The 19294-nt window shown below is 45.1% G+C and overlaps 1 protein-coding gene across 2 annotated transcripts in view; it reads left to right on the top strand.

Moving 5' to 3' along the window:
• The first annotated feature begins 13606 nt into the window (after positions 1 to 13606).
• The window catches only part of chst11 (carbohydrate (chondroitin 4) sulfotransferase 11), a 220534-nt gene continuing 214846 nt past the window's right edge, over positions 13607 to 19294 (top strand). The window contains exon 1 of one of the 2 annotated variants that reach the window (XM_043709948.2): positions 13607 to 13813. In XM_043709948.2, the coding sequence (XP_043565883.1) occupies positions 13711 to 13813 (103 nt within the window). In that variant the 5' untranslated portion in view covers positions 13607 to 13710. Of the gene's footprint in view, positions 13829 to 19294 lie in introns of both variants that reach the window. The other variant, XM_043709947.2, reaches the window with a different exon arrangement.

Here is a 19294-nt window from a genome sequence, read left to right as displayed (position 1 = left end):
CTAAGAAGAACAGGGGGCCCATCCAGTCACTTGGGCTCTGCTGACACCTCAGCAGAAGAGCTGGATAGTAAATGTACAGACTTGTATATAGGAAAAATAAATTCCGATGTCTGTATGTAAAGCAATGTAATGTGTGCACAAGAATGGCCTGACCAATTGTAGAGATCCAAATAATTTTATGAATAAAGTATATTTTTGAAATAAACAAAATGTCAATCAGGCCACTGATCACTCTTTCTGAGATCCAGTAAAAAAACAAGCCCAGCTTGTCCAACCACTTCGGAGGAGACAATCTGCTCATTCCGGGTATCAATCTCCTTGACCAAACTGCCTCCAATGTATTTACACTCTTCCTCAAACAAGGAGATCAAAACCACTCACCACTAGATCAGATTACTCTCGCTCCTGCCTATCCCCGATAACCCTTCATCCACTTGCTTCCCAACAATCTATTTACCTCCATCTTAAAAATATATGAAGGGTCTGTTTCTACTGCCTTTTGAGGAAATCAGTTCCAAACACTGAGGAACTTTCTCTTTATTGTAAATGGGTGCCCGATTATTTTGGATGGGAGAAGATGGACGAACAAAATGATAGGCTTAATGGGAGCTTTCCTCCATGAGTTTGATGGCCAGAGTGTAGTGGTGGGAGGGTGAGGAGGCAGTGCTATAATCACGGGGGGGGGGGGGGGGGGGGGAGTGTGGTGGGGGTAACCCACTGCCCACCTGCCTCCACCCGAATTCACCTTGGCAAGAAACCCATGGACTGTCTTAGAGGCATAGAGACATAGAGAAGTACAGCACGGAAACAGACCCTTCGGTCCAACTCATCCATGCCAACCAGATATCCCAACCCAATCTAGTCCCATTTGCCAGCATTTGGCCCATATCCCTCCAAATGCTTCCTATTCATATACCCATCCGGATGCCTTTTAAATGCTCTAATTGTACCAGCCTTCTCTGGCAGTTCATTCCATACGCACACCACCCTCTGCATGAAAAAGTTGCCCCTTGCATCCCTTTTAAATCTTTCTCCTCTCACTTTTAACCTATGCCCTCCAATTCTGGACTCCCCCACCCCAGGGAAAAGACCTTGTTTATTTATCCTACCCTATGCCCCTCATGATTTTATAAACCTCTAGAAGGTCACCCCTCAGGCTCTGATGTCTTCTTGCCCCGATGCTATTGGAGTCCATTAAGAGGGCAATTGCGGCAATTAATGCTCCTTGAGGATCTCATTTCTCCACTGCTGGTCTTAGCCTAGCAGTTTGGGATGGGACGGGGCCTGGAACGTCGGAAGCATCACAATCACTTCCCAGTGTGTGCTTGCCACTAGCTCGGGTAAGGGTCTGGGATGCAGTGCAAGTGCAATCAAGGGAGCTATTGAGGGGCAGAAAGGGAGTGTCACTGAGAGTCACCAATGCGCCCTTCCCAATCCACCCCTAGCACTCTCTTTCCCCACCATCACTGCCTGATGCCTTTGTCCCTCTTTCTCCAGGGCCTCAGGTGAGTGCAGTGCCGGTAGTGGCCCCCGCCTCTTGGTGTTGTTGCTGCGCAAGTGGAGCTGCTGGCTTCTGAGAGTTTCTCAGCGGGAGGGGCCTCCCCTCTGGGGTCTTCGGGTCCCAGTGGGGAGTCCAACTGCTGGCTTGCCAGATTGGCATAGGATTCAGCGGGCAACTTTGAATGGATGCAACACTGGCGTTTCATCAGCTCTTGAGCAGTTCTGTCCGATAGACCAGGTTAGATCAGATATATGCCATTTACTCACCCTCACTGTTTCTTTAAATGTACCCATCCACCCCCTATTGCGCTGTGAGTTACATATTTTCAAAATTCATTCTTTGTGAGATGTAGGCATCGTTAGCAGGATTGGCAATTATTGTCCATCCCAAAGTGTCCCCTCACTCCCTCGTGGTTTGACACAACTGAGGCCTGGCGACTTCAGGGTGTTAAAAAAAATGCATCAATCACGTTGGTTTGAGACTGGAGTCACGTGTAGGCCACACTGGGTAAGGAAGACAGGTTTTCTTCCCTAAACGATATTAATGAACCAATGCAACAGTCTGACACAACTACATTTATCAGTATAAAGCTCTCTTGCTAATTTCCAGAGCTTTGAAACAGAATTTGATTTCTCAAACTGTACTGCTGGGATGCATTCTCTATATTGCCAGTCTGGTAAATAAAAAGTAAAATAATGATGTCATTTAATACTGAAAAGAAAATGACAACATCATCATCATTCCAGTGCTCCGTGTACAAAGTTGTCAAATGAAGGACTTACATTTACAAGGTCATCTTTATGATGCTTTAAAGTGCTTTACAGACAATGAAAAGATACTGTCTAAAGGAGCCAATGTGCACACAGAAAACTTGCACAAGCAGCAATGCAATAATGACCAGTTCATTTGTTTCAGTGATGTTGGCTGCAGAACAAATATTGACCAGGACACTCCTGGGGGAACTCTCCTCCTCTTTGCCCAAATAATCCCATGGGATTGTTTACGTCCACCACTCCGTACAGTGGGGGCCTCAGTGTAATGTCTGATTTGATAGACAGCACCTCTGAAAATGCGACCCTCCCTCAGTCGCACACTGAAAAAACCCCACCAATGGGACAGTGAGGACTGCAGATGCTCGAGATCAGAGTCGCCATCGAAGAGTGTGGTGCTGGAAAATCACAGCAGGTCAGGCAGCATCTGAGGAGCAGGAGAGTCATCATTTCAGGCATAAGCCGTTCCTGAAAAGTCGATTCTTCTGCTTCTCGGATGCTGCCTGACCTGCTGTGCTTTTCCAGCGCCACACTTTGCGATGCTGAAATACCCCACCAGCACGCCGCCTCTTGTTCAAACCAAAAACTAACATTACATTTGTCTGCTTTGATGTAACTAATCCAATAATTTATCCACTGTAAACAACCTGCCCTCTAAAGCACATCTGAACTCAAGTATTGTAGTCAGATTTTGCAAAAATAAAATCCTTTAATTTTGATGCAATGGCAACACCGATAGGTTTACAGCCAAATCAGAAAAATTTAGAAAGTAGACAGTGAAGTGTTGCTTAGGACTTTTTAAATTAGATTGTTTATATAAACTAGTTCACCTATTTTGGCCAGATCAGCTTCTGTCAATGTGATGGTGGGAAACAGATAGTCAGGAGATTTAATATTTCATGGATTTGAACACAGAGAATCTAGTTAAATTTTAATGCAATTCTGACAGTGTTTTTGAGCTTGAGGCATTTCTAATTTTTTCAATACTTTAGATGCAATTTGATGAGTATACAAAGGTGACAGGTGGGGTGTGGTGAAGTAGACGGTGCATTTGTGTGGGTTTGTTGAGTACCCATTAACTACTGCTGCTCACACACACATAAACACACACTTAGGATCACAATGCAAATAACATACACAATACAGACAGACATACACATAACAGACATAAGACATGCAGATGCACAGACAAACAATTTATGTATAATTTAACATCTCAACATCCGTGTGCCACACACACACACACTTACAGTGAACAGAAAGGACCATGGAATAGAGGACTTAAAAGGAGATGTAGGCCATTCAGCCTTTCAAGCTAGCTCTGTCCCTCATTAACTCATGGCTGTTCTGATAATGGTCACAATCCCACTTTCCCATCTACCATCCATCATCCTAGACTCCTCTCTCAGCCAAAAATCTATCTGTTAAAAATATTTAATCACCCTGATTCTGCTACATTCTGGGAAAGAGAATTTCACAGACAAATTATCATCTGAGCGGGACCAAGTATCTCCACCTCCATCTTAAATGGCAGAGCCTTTATTTTTAAACTGTGTCCCTAATTCCAGTTGTTTCCAGAATAGGAACCATCACCAGCACTGGATATCAAGGCAGCATTTGACTGAGTGTGGCATCAAGGGGCCCTGGTTTAGCTTGAAGCAGGAAGTATGAGGGAAGCTCTGCACTCATTGGAGACAGGTCAACCAGGATGTGAATGGAGAAGAGTAGTTTTCTCATCTCAGTCCCAAACAGCACTGCAGGACTTCCTCAGGGTAATATCCAAAACCCAAACACCTTCAGTTGCTTCATCAATGACCTTCCCTTCATCATTAAGTCAGAAGTGGGGATGTTCACTGTTGATTGGACAATGTTAAGCACCATTCATGACTCCTCCTTGGACTGAAGCAGTCCATGTTCAAATGCGTCAAGACCGGAATAATATCCAAGCTTGGGCTGACAAGTGGCAAGTAACATGCTCACTATACAAATGCCAGACTATGACCATCTCCAATAAGGGACAATCTAACCACTGCCCCGACATTCAATGGTGTAACCATCACTGAATCTCCCACTATAAATATCCTGGGTGTTATCATTGACCAGAAACTCAGCTGGACTCTCCACACAACACAGTGGCTACAAGGACAAATCAGAGGCTAGGAATACTGCAGCAAATAACTTACCTCCTGACTCCCTAAAGCCTGTTCACCATCTACAAGGCTCAAGTCAGGAATGTGATGGAATCCTCCTCACTTACCTGGATGACCGCATCCTCAAGAAACCGAACACCATCCAGAACAATGCAGCCTGCTAGATAGGCAATACATCCACAAATGTTCACTCCCTCCACTTCCATCACCAACACTCAGTAACAGCAATGGGTACTATCTACAAGGTTAGTTGCAACAACTCACCAAGACTCCTTCGACTCCTGCCAAACTCACAACTTCTACTCCTTCGAAGGACAAAGCCAGCAGGTGCAGTTAGCAAGCTCCCCTCCAAGCCATTCACCATCCTGACTTGGAAATATTTTTTCAATATCATCAAGTCAAAAATCTGGGACTCACTTCCCAACAGCACTGAAGGGCACCTACACCACATAGCTGTTCAAGAAGGCAATTCACCGCCATGTTCTCAAGGGCCATTACAGATAGATAATAAATTCTGGCTGAGCTTGTGATGTTCACTTTTGATGAATGGGTAAAGATAGCAAATCCCAAGGTGGCACGGTGGTTCAGTGGTTAGCACTGCTGTCTTACAGTGCCAGGGTCCTGGGTTTGATTCCCACTTCCGGGTGACTGTCTGTGTGGAGTTTGCACATTCTTCCTGTGTCTGTATGGGTCTCCTCCCACAGTCCAAAGATGTGCAGATCAGGTGAATTGGCCGTGCTAAGTTGCTATAGTGTTAGATGCTTAGTCAGGAGTAAATGTAGGGAAATGGTTCTGGGTGGGTTACTCTTCAGAGGGTCGGTGTGGACTTGTTGGGGTGAAGGACATGTTTCCATACTGTAGGGAAACTTATCAATGGCCCCATGATACTAAGCACAATATTCTCCAGTAGGGTTAAATGCTACATAGGTTTCCCAGTCCCATCCAGTTCTGATCTATTCCCTGTAGTTTTGAGAGAGGAATTTCCACTCAGAGTCATAGAGTCATAGAGATGTACAGTGTGAGGTCATATTCAGGAACTGTTTAGATGAGCACTTGCAACACCATAGCAACAGGGGCAAATGCTAGAAAATGGGGCTAGAGTAGATAGATGTTTGACGAGGTGCATGGATACAATGAGCTGAAGGGCCTCTTTCTGGGCTGCAAACTACTTTATCTCTATGACAGAATGTAGAGATGAAGAGCGACATGAGGAATGATAAATTACCAATGTTGGGAAACTGACCAGATTTCACTAATGACAACAATTATTTTAAGGAAAGGTCACTGGACCTGAAACATTAACTCTGATTTCTCTCCACAGATGCTCGAGACCTGCTGAGCTTTTCCAGCAATTTCTATTTCGCGTTCTGATTTACAGCATCGCAGTCTACCATTTGCTAGAGTGCAGAACACCACCAGGGGACAGGTGAATCTGGCTTTGATTTTATTACAATGAAGCTTTAAAACTGAATTCTGTCTTTAACTGTGAAAACACAGATTTCCAGCAGCTTGCCAGGTTAAACAAAGTGAGAGGACAGGGGTGGGTGAGAGGGGGGGGGGGGGGGGGGGGTGGTTATGGTGGTGTTGGATTGAGAAGTTCACAGTTCCAAAAATGTGTACAATTTGGAGAGGTGGGGATAACTTCTGCTGTGCCTAAACTTAAGATTTGTAGTAGCTATACATCAGTTGATAGTACTCTTCCCTTTAGGCTGCTAGGTAATGCAGTCAAGTTCCCTCCAGTACTCAAGTACATAAGATGCAGACTGACACCTCAGTGCAGTACTGAGGCAGTGCTGCACTGTTAATGCTGCCACTTGTCAGATGAGATGCTTACTACAGCATGTGAGATGACTGTGCACCTCTACTGACTTCTGATCACCAACAGGAGGAACAGCAACAGTTGCAGGAAGATCAGCACCAGGTTTCCATTGACCCAATGACCTACCTGCTCTTGGGATAGAAATATTCACCTTGAGACATTGAGAATTAGAACTGCATACCTTGTTAAACACGGACCCTTCCTCATTATCTCTTCTGAGCAGACGCCCTCTGCTGGTACGTGTCTGCAGCAGCCTCAAGTGGACGAAATGCGCAGTGCAATTTTCAATTCACGACATTGCCCTCCCACAGGATGGTAGAGATGGGCACGGAGCTCCAGTTTACTGGCTGTGCCTCCTGTGGGCCATATTCAGGCAGAGGTTTGTGGACATTACTGGGCACATGTGCTTCAAAAGGCTCTGACATTTCTGGCAATTAATGGCCAATATTTCCAATCTTCCAAAAAAGCCATTCTGCCAAGGGATCAGATGGTTATGGATTGTTTAAGGTGGCCAATGTCACAACATCCTGAATGCCTTCACCTCCATTCCCTTCCAGGGTATTGGCTGGTGACATCTGCAGGATTCCCCAATGGACTGCACACCAGTGCACTCTCCCTGTAGGCACAGCCCATTGCATAATGCCCAGAGATAAGTCTGAGAGCCAGGCCACAGTCTTCGCCCGTTTTGGCAGTTGTATCCACTCTCAGTTTGCCACAGTCTCTTTTAACCAGTGGCGGGCACGTGATTCCCATCACCTCCACCCTCACGTCTCCTGATACTACTGGAACAAACGCTGATCCAAACACCAGACAGCAGCGCAGCCTTCAATACTGGGGTCGGAAGCAAGAGCTGGTGGGAGGGTTTTAAGGAGTGACGTCCCAAGTAATAATTTTTATTTCAAATCTGCATTTTAGTGGCCAACGACTTTGGCAGTTAGTTGAGAAGATGTTATGGTATATTCACAAGAAATAGGCAAAAGAGTAGGCCGTTTAAGCACTCAACATTCAGAAGATCAGAAGACATAGGAGCAGAAATTAGGCCATTCAGCCCATTGTGTCTGCTCCACCATTCAATCATAGCTGATGGGTTTTTCAACCACATTCTCCTGCTTTCTTGCCATAACCTTTGATCTCCTTAGCAATCAAGAACTTATCTCTCTCTATTTTAAATATACTCAATGACCAGGTGTCTACAGACTTCTGAGGCAATGAATTCCACATATTCACCACTCTCTGGCTGAAGACGTTTCTCCTTACCTCCGTTCTAAAGGGTCTTCTCTTTACTCTAAGGCTGCGCCCTTGAGTCGTTGTCTCTCCTGCCAATGGAAACCCTTGGAGTCCTGAAATCCATTAATCTCTGTCTTGAGTAAATTCATTGACTGAGCAGCCATGGGCAGTCCTGGATAAAGGGGGAATGGGAGTGGGTTTAAATCAGGATCGCTTTCCCCCTATTAAGATTGAGACAGTGAGGTATCCTTTGGTTTAATTAGATTATTACAGAGTGGAAAAAGGCCCTTCGGCCCAACAAGTCCACACCGACCCTCCGAAGAGCAACCCACCCAGACCCATTCCCCCAAATTTACCCCTTCACCTAACACTACGGGCAATTTAGCATGGCCAATTCACCTAACCTGCACATTTTTGGACTGTGGGAGGAGACCCACGCAGACACTGGGAGAACGTGCAAACTCCACACAGACAGTTGCCTGAGGCGGGAATTGAACCCGGGTCTCTGGCGCTGTGTGGCAGCAGTGCCATTGCCATCCCTTCCTGAAATAAGTGAAGGGTGTTCCTCAAATTCTGATTTTCAGAATCCAAACTATGTCCTAAAAACATAGCAAAGTCCTTTAAGGCGATGGCACTTATTAACAGCAACATTCAAAATGCAGTTGAATTGCTTTGCTGCTCCATCCACACACACACAAATATACAGGAAATTAAGGAAGACCGACCCGGATAGGAGATAGGTTATGGACTAACACCCGACCCATATCCCTCCAAACCCTTCCTATTCATATTCCCATCCAAATGCCTCTTAAATGTTGCAATTGTACCAGCCTCCACCACTCCCTCTGGCAGCTCATTCCATACCTGTGCCACCCTCTGTGTGAAAAAGTTGCCCCGTAGGTCTCTTTTATATCTTTCCCCTCTCACCGTAAACCTATGCCCTCTAGTTCTGGACTCCCCGACCCCAGGGAAAAGACTTTATCTATTTACCCTATACATGCCCCTCATAATTTTGTAAACCTCTATAAGGTCACCCCTCAGCCTCCGACGCTCCAGGGAAAACAGCCCCAGCCGTTTCAGCCTCTCCCTCTAGCTCAAATCCTCCAACGCTGGCAACATCCTTGTAAATCTTTTCTGAACCCTTTCAAGTTTCAAACATCTTTCCGATAGGAAGGAGACCAGAACTGCACGCAATATTCCAACAGTGGCCTAACCAATGTCCTGTACAGCCGCAACATGACCTCCCAACTCCTGTACTCAATACTCTGACCAGTAAAGGAAAGCATACCAAACCTCTTCTTTACTATCCTATCTACCTGTGACTCCACTTTCAAGGAGCTTTGAACCTGTACTCCAAGGTCTCTTTGTTCAGCAACACTCCCTAGGACCTCACCATTAAGTGTATACGTGCTGCTAAGATTTGCTTTTCCAAAATGCAGCACCTCACATTTATCTGAATTAAACTCCATCTGCCACTTCTCAGTCCATAGGCCCATCTGGTCCAGATCCTGTTGTAACTTGAGGTAACCCTCTTCGCTGTCCACTACGACTCCAATTTTGGTGTCATCTGCAAACTTACTAACTGTACCTCTTATGCTCGCATCCAAATCATTTATGTAAATGACACAAAGTAGAGGACCCAGCACCGATCCTTGTGGCACTCCACTGGTCACAGGCCTCCAGTCTGACTAACAACCCTCCACCACCACCCTCTGTCTTCTACCTTTCTGTATCCAAATGGCTAGTTTTCTCTGTATTCAATGAGATTTAACCTTGCTAACCAGTCTCCCAAGGGGAATCTTGTTGAACGCCTTACTGAAGTCCATATAGATCACATCTACTCCTCTGCCCTCATCAATCCTCTTTGTTACTTCCTCATAAAACTCAAATCAAGTTTGTGAGACATGATTTCCCATGCTCAAAGCAATGTTGACTATCCCTAATCAGTCCTTGCCTTTCCAAATACATATACATTCTGTCCCTCAGAATTCCCTCCAACAACTTGCCCACCACCGAGGTCAGGCTCACCGGTCTATAGTTCCCTGGCTTGTCCTTACCACCCTTCTTAAACAGTGGCACCACGTTACCCAACCTCTAGTCTTCCGGCACCTCACCTGTGACTATCGGTGATACAAATATCTCAGCAAGAGGCCCAGCAATCACTTCTCTAGCTTCCTACAGAGTTCTCGGGTACACCTGGTCAGGTCCTGGGGATTTATCCACCTTTACCCATTTCAAGACATCCAGCACTTCCTCCTATGCAATTTGGTCATTTTGCAAGGTGTCACCATCTATTTCCCGACAGTCTATATCTTCCATATTCTTTTCCACACTAAATACTGATGCAAAATACTTGTTTAGTATCTCGTCCATTTTCTGCGGCTCCACACAAAGGCCACCTTGCTGATCTTTGAGGGGCCCTATTTTCTCCTCAGTTATCCTTTTGTCCTTAACATAATTGTAAAAACCCTTTGGATTCTCCTTAATTCTATTTGCCAAAGCTATCTCATGTCCATACTCCCACTGCCTTTATACTCTTCTAAGGATTCACTCTATACATCTCATTAAGGTCAGCCCTCTGCCTCCCACGCTCCAGTGTTAGAAGTCCCAGCCTATCCTGTCTCTCTTAAACCCTGCATTTCTGGAAATATTCTGGTAAATGTCTTCTGAACTGTGTGCGGCTTAATAATATCCTTCCTATAACAGTATAACCAGAACTGGACACAGTTTGGAGCTTGAGTTCTTTGTGTTGCAATAGGTGGGCTCTCTATATGGCAGAATTTGTCGACTTTGCATGTGGGGGGAGGGGGGGTGGGGTAGGGTGGTGGGGGGGTGGGGGGAAGATGGGGATGGTTTCAACTATAATTGAGATTCCCAAGTGCTAATCATGAAAGAGTATGGCTCCATTGTCAATGCCAAAATGAGCTTCAAGGATGGAATAGATTGTGTCAATACTGTCGCAGCCCCATCTCCAATCATTCTGGAGTATGACAGTGGAGGTGACAGTGTGAACTTAGGAAGCCCTACATTTTAAAAATAAATGATTCTGAGGTTCTGGTTAGTCCCTCTGTCATGCTGACAGTCACACACACAATGCAAGCAGAGTTGGTGACCTGTGAGAACTGTCAATTTCTAACAATTAGTCACCACAAAAACCAAGAAGTGACAGAAAGAAAACTCCCAGAAATGCAGAGCTTTGGAAAATCACAGCTCCCAAAGTGACTTGTTCCTCCCATTGCTGGGTTTACCACATGTCACGTCTCAAATGATTCAGAAACAATGTCCCAAAAGGTTATTTTCTGATATATCTCTTATCTATGTTTGCATTCAAATGTTTTTTTGTTTATTCGTTTATGGGATGTGGGCATCGCTGGTTAGCTCAATGTTTATTGTCCATCCATAATACCCTTGAGGATTTGCTGGTGAACTGCTTTCTTGAATTCCTGATGAAAGGCTTATGCCCGAAACGCAATTCTCCTGCTCCTCGGATACTGCCTGACCTGCTGTGCTTTTCCAGCTCCTCACTCTTGACTCTGATCTCCAGCATCTGTAGTCCCCACTTTCTGATGCTTTCTTGAATTGTTGTGGTCCCATGTGTTGTAGGGACCCCCTCAGTGCTTTGAGCAAGGGAGTACCAGGAGTTTGACCCATTGACTATGAAAGAATGGTGATCTCTTTCCAAGTCTGACAGTGTGTGTGGCTTGAAGTGCAGCAGTCGACCATTTGGCCCCTTGAGGTTGCTGTGCTGTTCAATAAGATGATAGCTAAGGTGGATAATCATGAATTTATCCACCTCTTCATTAAAAGTTACCACTGGTTCTAGATTCTCCCACGAGAGGTAACATCCTTTTCACGCTGATCTTGTCAAGACCCCACAGGTACGTCTAGTCAAGTCGCCTCTTCGTTTTCTGTACTCCAGTGAATAATAACTGGCCTATCCAACCCTATTTCATAAAAATACCACCACCTGGAACCTTCACTCTTTCCATCCCCAATGCACAGTGGCAGCAGTGTTTGCTATACACAGTTCAGCAACTGAACAGGGCTCTTTAGGCAGCATTTTCCAAGCCCGTGACCTGGATATGCTGTCCTTGTCCTCCTACATGGCAATTTACCTCAAATCATGGGTTAGGAAGGTGCTGTCTAAGGAGCCTTGGTGAATTTCTGCAGTGCATCTTGTAGATGGTACACACAGCAGTTGGTGAGCATCAGTGATGGAGGGGGTGGATGTTGAAGGTACTGCTATCAATAGGAATTGTTTCCACTGTCACTCAACTGAGACCGTTCCAAAGACTCACTTGCTGATTGAAATATTGTTTCCACAGATTTCAGGAATTTGGAACTTATGGCTAGTTATCGAGTTCCCCAGCCCCATGTAACAATGTTGCTATCTCCCAAATCCAGGGTCACACCAAACATGGATCATTCACATGGGGTCGCACTGAGAAATAATTTGTGAAGTACTGGTCCTAGTAGTTATCCACAAAAGTACCAAATTCCTGAATTTTCCAAAGTAACATGGTGAGAAAGCCCTTTCACACCTAACACTGAATAAAAGGCAAACTTGCATTTATGTAAAAAAACCCGAAAGAACTGCAGATGCTGTAAATCAGAAACAACACCAAAATTGCGAAAAAGCGCAACGGAGAGAAGTCAAAATTAATGTTTCCAGTCGAGTGTCCCTCCCTCAGTTCCCTCGACCCCGAAACGTTAACTCTTGATTTCTCTCCACAGATGTTGCCAGACCTGCTGAGATTTTGCAACAATTTCCTGCATTTGTGTGGCGCCCTTCACGACAGCCAGGCCTTCCCAAAGCCAATTGGGCCCTTTTGAAGCGTAGGTGGTGTAGGAAACAAGTCTGTCAAATCACGCACAGCAAGCTCCCCCCCTAAAATGAGAGTAAGTTCAGAAGTGACACCACACCAGGCTAGAGTCCAACAGGTTTGTTTGAAATTGCGCTCTGAGACCTTGTGATTTCAAATAAACCTGTTGGACCATAACCTGGTGTCATGTGACTTCTGACCTTGTCCGCTCCAGTCCAACACTGGCACCTCCATCTCATGACTTGGAACACCTCAAAATCCTTTTAAATCTCAGCACCCAGAATGTACTCAATCAAAGTCAGAAATCTCATGGCACCAGGTTAGAGCTCAGAGGTTTATTTAAAATCACAAGCTTTCGAAGCACTGCTCCTTAGTCCCCAGATGAAGGGGACCATAACCTGGTGTTGTGTGACTTCTGAACTTGCCCACCACACACACCAATAAAAATGATGTTAAAAATCACACAACACCAAGTTATAGTCCAACAGGTTTAATTGGAAGCACTTGCTTTCAGAGCGCTGCTCCTTCATCAGGTGGTTGTGGAGTATAAGATTGTAAAACACAGAATTTGTGGCAAAAGTTTTGTCTTAGAATTGTATACTCCACAACCACCTGATGAAGGAGCAGTGCTCCGAAAGCTAGTGCTTCCAAATAAACCTGTTGGAGAAAAGCAAATTACTGCGGATGCTGGAATCTGAAACCAAAAGAGAAAATGCTGGAAAGTCTCAGCAGGTCTGGCAGCATCTGTAAGGAGAGAAAAGAGCTGACGTTTCGGGTCTAACTGACCCTTTGTCAAAGCTTTGACTCGGAACATCAGCTCTTTTCTCTCCTTACAGATGCCAGACCTGCTGAGATTTTCCAGCATTTTCTCTTTTGGTTTTAAACCTGTTGGTGTATAGCCTGGTGTTGTGTGATTTTTAACTCTGTACACCCCAGTCCAACACCAGCACCTCCAAACCAATAGGAATGAGCAGGTGAGCGGATTGATTTCATGTGGAATGAGGGAACAGACTTTATTTTTTTCCCCTGAAACAGAAGGCAGCAGGGTATCAGTAGCCCTTGAAGCTGAAACTTTTTTTTTCTCTCGCTCGAATCAGGAAGATTGGGAAGTGAGGTTTGCTGCAGCCGGGTTGGTTTTGTGTTTTGGGCTCACCCGTTGAGTGGCGGAGAGAGCGGTAGGGAGCGCTAGGACCGAGCTGGGTGCTGTACTTGCCAGCGAGGCAGACAGGAGGGACCGCCCCAGTGCTGAGAGAGGCTGGCACTGCCCGGAGCGCTGAGAGGGGAGGGGAACGGGAAAGGAGGATGGTAAAGGGCTGCCGGTGTCTGCAGCTGCCTCTGGACTGACTCAGACACACACACACAGAGAGAGAGAGGGAACAGCGGACTCCCAGCATCAGCATCTCCATCCACCAGCCCAGCCATGAAACAGGCTCTCCCTGATATCCTGAGGATGAGTAGGAAATGCCGCATGGTGCTGGTCACTTGTCTTGGCTCCTTCGCCCTGGTCATCTTTTATTTCCAAAGTATGTTACACCCAGGTAGGTCATGTTGCTACTCCGTTGTGTGTCTTCCCCTTTTGCAGCTGCCTCAACCCTTTTTCCCTCTCTCCCTCTCTTGTCTCTCTAAAACAAAAGGGGTTTCTCCACTGACAATGCCTTTTTGCCTCTCTCCCAGCCCTTGACATGGGGAAGTGGGGGGGGGGGGGGGGGGGTGGGGGTAGGGGGGAGGAAGGGTTGTTGGGGGATTGTATTGTAGCAACGAAGGGGAAAAGCTCGCCCCCCCCCTCCCCCTTTCCTGTTTTACAATGTGGATACAGTGGAGGTGATCACAGACGAGGCATGTCTGAGAGGGACTGACCCTTCTCGATTAATTGTCCGTAGAAATGCTTTTATCTCTCGCTAACAAGAGAGGGTCACTCTGTGTCTGAGTTGACAAGCGCTTAGCATGAAGTTGATTGCCTTGCTATCATTGTCCCTCTCTGTTGTCAACTCCTTTTTCTCTCCCCCCCCCCCACAAAAAAAGCAAGCAACACCTTCTCCTACTGTCGCCAGAACACTGCAATCTTTCTCTTTGTGCGAATTTGTGTCTGTGTGTTCCAAAGTTTTCAGAGAACGCTTGTTTAGCTGCAAGCCCCAGTCACTTTTTCCTCTTGGCGAATGGATGTTTTATTTCCTTCAGAGGCAGCAGTTTGTTTTAACCTGGGGTTTCCCTGTTCTCCCATGAAAATGAGGGAAGCAGCTGAGAATAGGCAGGAGGACTCCCTCACTACAAAGCATCTACGCAGGGCATAGTAAGTCAGGGGTAGTTAGGGGTCACTGCGAAATGCCTGCTGTCTGATGTGTGAATAGAAAGTGCTGGAAATGCTGAAGCGGGTCTGACAGCATCTATGGACAGAGCTAACAGCTTCTGCTCATTGACTGTTCCCAGACCTGGCAAGATTTTATACCCTGCACAGACTGGCCAGGAGTAACAGGGAGTTCGAGAGAGCTGGCTCTGGAAGGTTAGCTGAGATCTCCTTGTCTTATGCCAGGGTGCATTTTACATGAGTCAAGCAAACAGCAGTGCTGTCTACAATATGTAGAAGCTGTTGGTGCAGTTGGCTAATACTTTATATTTTAATCTGTTCTCCCATTAAAGAAGTGTTGGTCATTAACCCCTTGTGTCCTTGGACAGAACTTGACACCGATAGTCAACTGTTTGTGGTGGCCAATTCGAAACGACTGTGCAAAGATGTCAGCTATAATGTGTGTCTTCAAGGAGAGACAAGAGACCAGGATAGGAGGGTAGGGATTTTACTGCTCAGGGTCTAGATGTAGAGGTAGGGCAAAGACAATAGAGGTAGGGCAAAGAGATGCAGGTTGGGGAGTGGGGGGTTTGGATTTCATAGGAGGCCACAGAGAGGTCTCAGAGCTTTACATAGAATCCCTACAATGTGAAAGCAGGCCATTCAGCCCACACCAACTGCTCTGAAGACCATCCCACCCAGGGCCACCCCCAGTCCTATAGCCCTGCATTTCCCAGGGCTAATCCATCTATCTTGCACATCCTGGGACACTATGGGCAATTTAACAAGGCCAATCCACCTGACCTGCACATCCCGGGACGGTGAGAGAAAACAGGAGCACCCAGAGGAAACCCACTCAGACACAGGGAGAACATGCAAACTCCACACAGGCAATCACCCAAGGGTGGAATTGAACCCAGGTCTCTGGAGCTGTGAGGCAGCAGTGCTAACCACTGAGCCACCATACCAGCATTGCAGACTGAACGAGATCACAGAGATAAGGAGATAAGGACCATGGAGGGATTTGAACAGGAAAAAGGAGATTTGACTCCTTTAGATATTGACATGGGGGTGATGGAAGTTGCAGGCATTAAATATTCCTCAGCTATTTGTCTGTGATAACATGGCCCAGGGGAAGAGGATTGGACACTTGGGAGTGATGACACAGCGTGACACTTACAGGCAAGTCTTCTGCTTTTTTACATAAGAACAGATGACTCCTAGAATAGCTTTTCTTGGGGTGAAGTCATTGTTCATAAGAACTGCCCTTTACTTCCTTCCTAAACTACAGTACCTGTTAAAGATTTTCACCAAGTGATAAATTTATGTTGAGACGTACTTCGGGGCTATAATTTTCTGATAAACACAAAATACTGTGGATGCTGGAGCTCTGAAATAAAAACAAGAAGTGCTGGAGAAACTCAGCAGCTCTGGCAGCATCTGTGGAGACAGAAGTAGGGCTAATATTTTGAGTTGAAGCCGAAACATGTCAAACTCGAAATATTAACTCTGTTTCTCCCTCCACATTTGCTACAAAGACTGCTGGGTTTCCCTAGCATTGTCTATTTTAATTTTGAGCTGTAACTTGCAATGACTGATTTAAAGGAAAAGCAGACATACACAGTGAGTTAGTTTTATTGATTGAACAGATTAGGAAGCTATTTGCCTGTTCATGATCTTGTGCTGCTTGATCCAAAATGAAATCTGGGCAACAGGTAAAGAGAAATCAGACTGCCTTTACCATTCTGAATCTTCATTAAGACTCAGTCAGAGCTGTCTCTTCAGTTATGTATGAGTGGTGAGAGCTGGAAGGCAGGTCCACTCAAACATTAACAGCCATTCAAGATCTGGTGTTCCACTCTGCTTAATCAATACTCTCAAAAGGAAAAGAAAATTGAAGAAGGAGCTGCATTTTGATACCACCTTTCACACCCTCAGTAAGTTCTCATCCGACCAACTTTTGAAGAGTTGTCGTGAAAATGCAGCACCTTGAACATAACATTTTCAGACAAGCAGTGATCTGACAGAGACCAGGTTGTGTGTTTTCATTAACTCTGGTGACGGGATGCTGGACAAGGTGTGGTTCACTCTTTCTCAAAATCCTGGTGTAAATCCACCGGAGAGGGCAGACAGGTCTCCTTTAATGTCTGATCAAAAGACAGCACCTCTACCAATGGAGCACTCCCTCAGTACTGCATCTGGTGTATCCTTCAGAGAATGAGGGCTGTGTGATGCTGAATAAACAAGGCTCCTCAACACCCTGAGTTCATATCACGCAGGAATTTAAAAACTGTGAACTGCTGCCTAGTGACATGGGGAAAAAATGGACACTGACTGAAATAAGGAAAGATTTGTTCAAGACTTCAGTCTTAAAGGTGGAACAGGATTTGGAGAAGCAGAAGGGTTTTTTTGCATGGGATCAGCTCTCGTGATGGAGATGGGGGTGGATTTGATCCAGAAGTGAGCTGAGTCAGAGTAACTGGGAGGTCAGGGGGCTATAACGTAACAATTTCCATCTTAATTGCTCGTCTCGAAACATGCAGCTGCTGAAGTTTACATTGTGCTTTAGGTCCTCAATTTAAAGCAGTAAAGCTCTCCCAAAGACACATATGGACAAGCTGTGTTTTCATAAGTGTCAATTTTGTTAAACTTGTTGTAATAAGCAGTCTGTTAAAAAGTGCATTCTTGCAATATGATCCTACATGACAAGAGAAATTTTAATTGTGTTTCTGCTTAGTTGGTTTCTAACCTGTACATAGATTATAATCAGACTGACCTCATAGTTTTGAGAGCAGATGGAAACATGTGTGTTTTCATAAGCATCAACTATAATGAACTTGTAATCCTGTACAACACTATTAGTTTAACTTTTATCCTGCTATCGCTGGAAGCTGTTTACATTGGTCTATTTAGTGTTGATATAGAATGTTGAGTATGTAGTCTGATTGGTGAACAATGAGCAAGTTATTTGTATGGAAAAACTTCCAGTTATGGTTTGAGTTTCCCCATTCAGAAATTAGTCATCTTACTTCCTTTTGACTGTTGTGGGTAAATTGGGATTTTCCTCAGTTATGATATTACGGCAAGTCCAAGGCTGGACAAGATCATTTTGACCATTGGCGCCAATTCAATTGCCCACTTTCCCATCACAAATGTGCTGTAGATGGGTTCCAGTCCAGAGAAAGAGAGAGAGAGAGAGTGTGTGTGTTCGCAGAGTGTAGGGGATCATTTAGTCCATCATGCCCCGACTGACTTCTTAAAAAATATTCATTCACAGGATGACAGCGTTGCTGGCTAAGCCAGCATTTATTGCCATCCCAAATTGCACAGAGGGCAGTTAAGAGTCAACCATATTACTGTGGGTCTGGAGTCACATTAGGCCAGACCATGTAAGGATGGCAGCTTCCTTCCCTAAAGGGCATTAGTGAACCAGATGGGTTTTCCCACCCATCAACAGTGGTTTCATGGTCATCTGACTTCCAGATTTTAAAAAATTGAATTCAAATTCCACCATCTGCTGTGGAGGGACAAACCCGGGTCCCCAGAACATTACCCGGGTCTCTGGATTAACAATGCACTGAATTCCTGACGCTCCAGAATTCCAGAAAGTAGATTTATCCAGTTTGTTCTGTTCACCTTCCTGCTCCTACCGTAACCCTGCGACTTTTGAAAGTTTATGTCCAATTCCTTTCTGGATGTGATCACTGAAATTCCTTCTGGGCTGGGCTGAGGACTTAAATCCTGGCAAATGTTACTGTCGAAACAATGTGCTTAAATATTGGTGAAACTCAAGGAATCTGAGCAGAGAGAGGAAATAGAAACCACATTCAATTTGCATTGTCCTTGCATCTAATATTGATGAGCTGTGAGAACTTGAGCTCTACAACAGGACATTGAGTGTTGTTCCAAGAGACAGCTGGTTTCAATTAAATAAACGCTGGGTCAGTGTCATTAATATCAAAATTGGTTTTTGAAATCAACTTGTTTCCACAGAAGAAGTTTCTGAAAATTATGGGCTTTCATTTCTGGGCAGCAACAAGGGGAATAAAATATATATCAGCCATGCCTTAACTATACCACAGCACCAGAAGGAGTTAACCTTTTAAGTGGCTTGGGTGGCAGCGTACTTGTTTCTTGTTAGTATTGCTCGCGTCTCTGACAATTTAGGAGAGAGCTGAGCGATGAATCCAACTCCTTCAGGTTGTTTGATCATTAATCACAGATGTGCTGCTGCTTCACACTTGGCTGTAGGGTCCCAGCACTGAGCTGCTGGAAGAAGGGAATAATTCAAATAACTTGCTCAGACAGAATTTCTCGTTGTGTTGTGAGTCGCACAGTTCACAGGAATACAGACTTAATTCCGTTGCCAGTGTCCAGACAGCAGGACAAACAGTGAGCTACATATGTGGCATGCTGCCCCGCAATCTGCAATAAGGCAATCTGTCTTCTCTTCAATTCTTTGCATTCCAGATATGTGTGGGGAGAGGGCTCTCTGTCTCTCTGACCTACAGTAGAGGTCATAGCGCATTCTCTGGAGCTGCCTTTAGCATCAGAATACAAAGTGATTTGTGTTCAGATTGTGTTTATTGGCCTGTGCACTCCGTTGCAGAAAAAATGATATTGCCTTCAAAAGAACAATTTCATTTATATAGTGCCTTTCATAGCCTCTGCACACCCCAAAACACTTTGCGACCAATGAAATTGTTTGGAAATCTACTTG

This window comes from Chiloscyllium plagiosum, unplaced genomic scaffold, assembly GCF_037043375.1.
Source record: "Chiloscyllium plagiosum isolate Xiang-an unplaced genomic scaffold, Cpla_swu_hap1 HiC_scaffold_19, whole genome shotgun sequence".
Classification (NCBI taxonomy): Eukaryota; Metazoa; Chordata; class Chondrichthyes; order Orectolobiformes; family Hemiscylliidae; genus Chiloscyllium; species Chiloscyllium plagiosum.
Note: the sequence above shows the minus strand (reverse complement) of the source record. Positions and strands in the feature narration are given on the sequence as shown.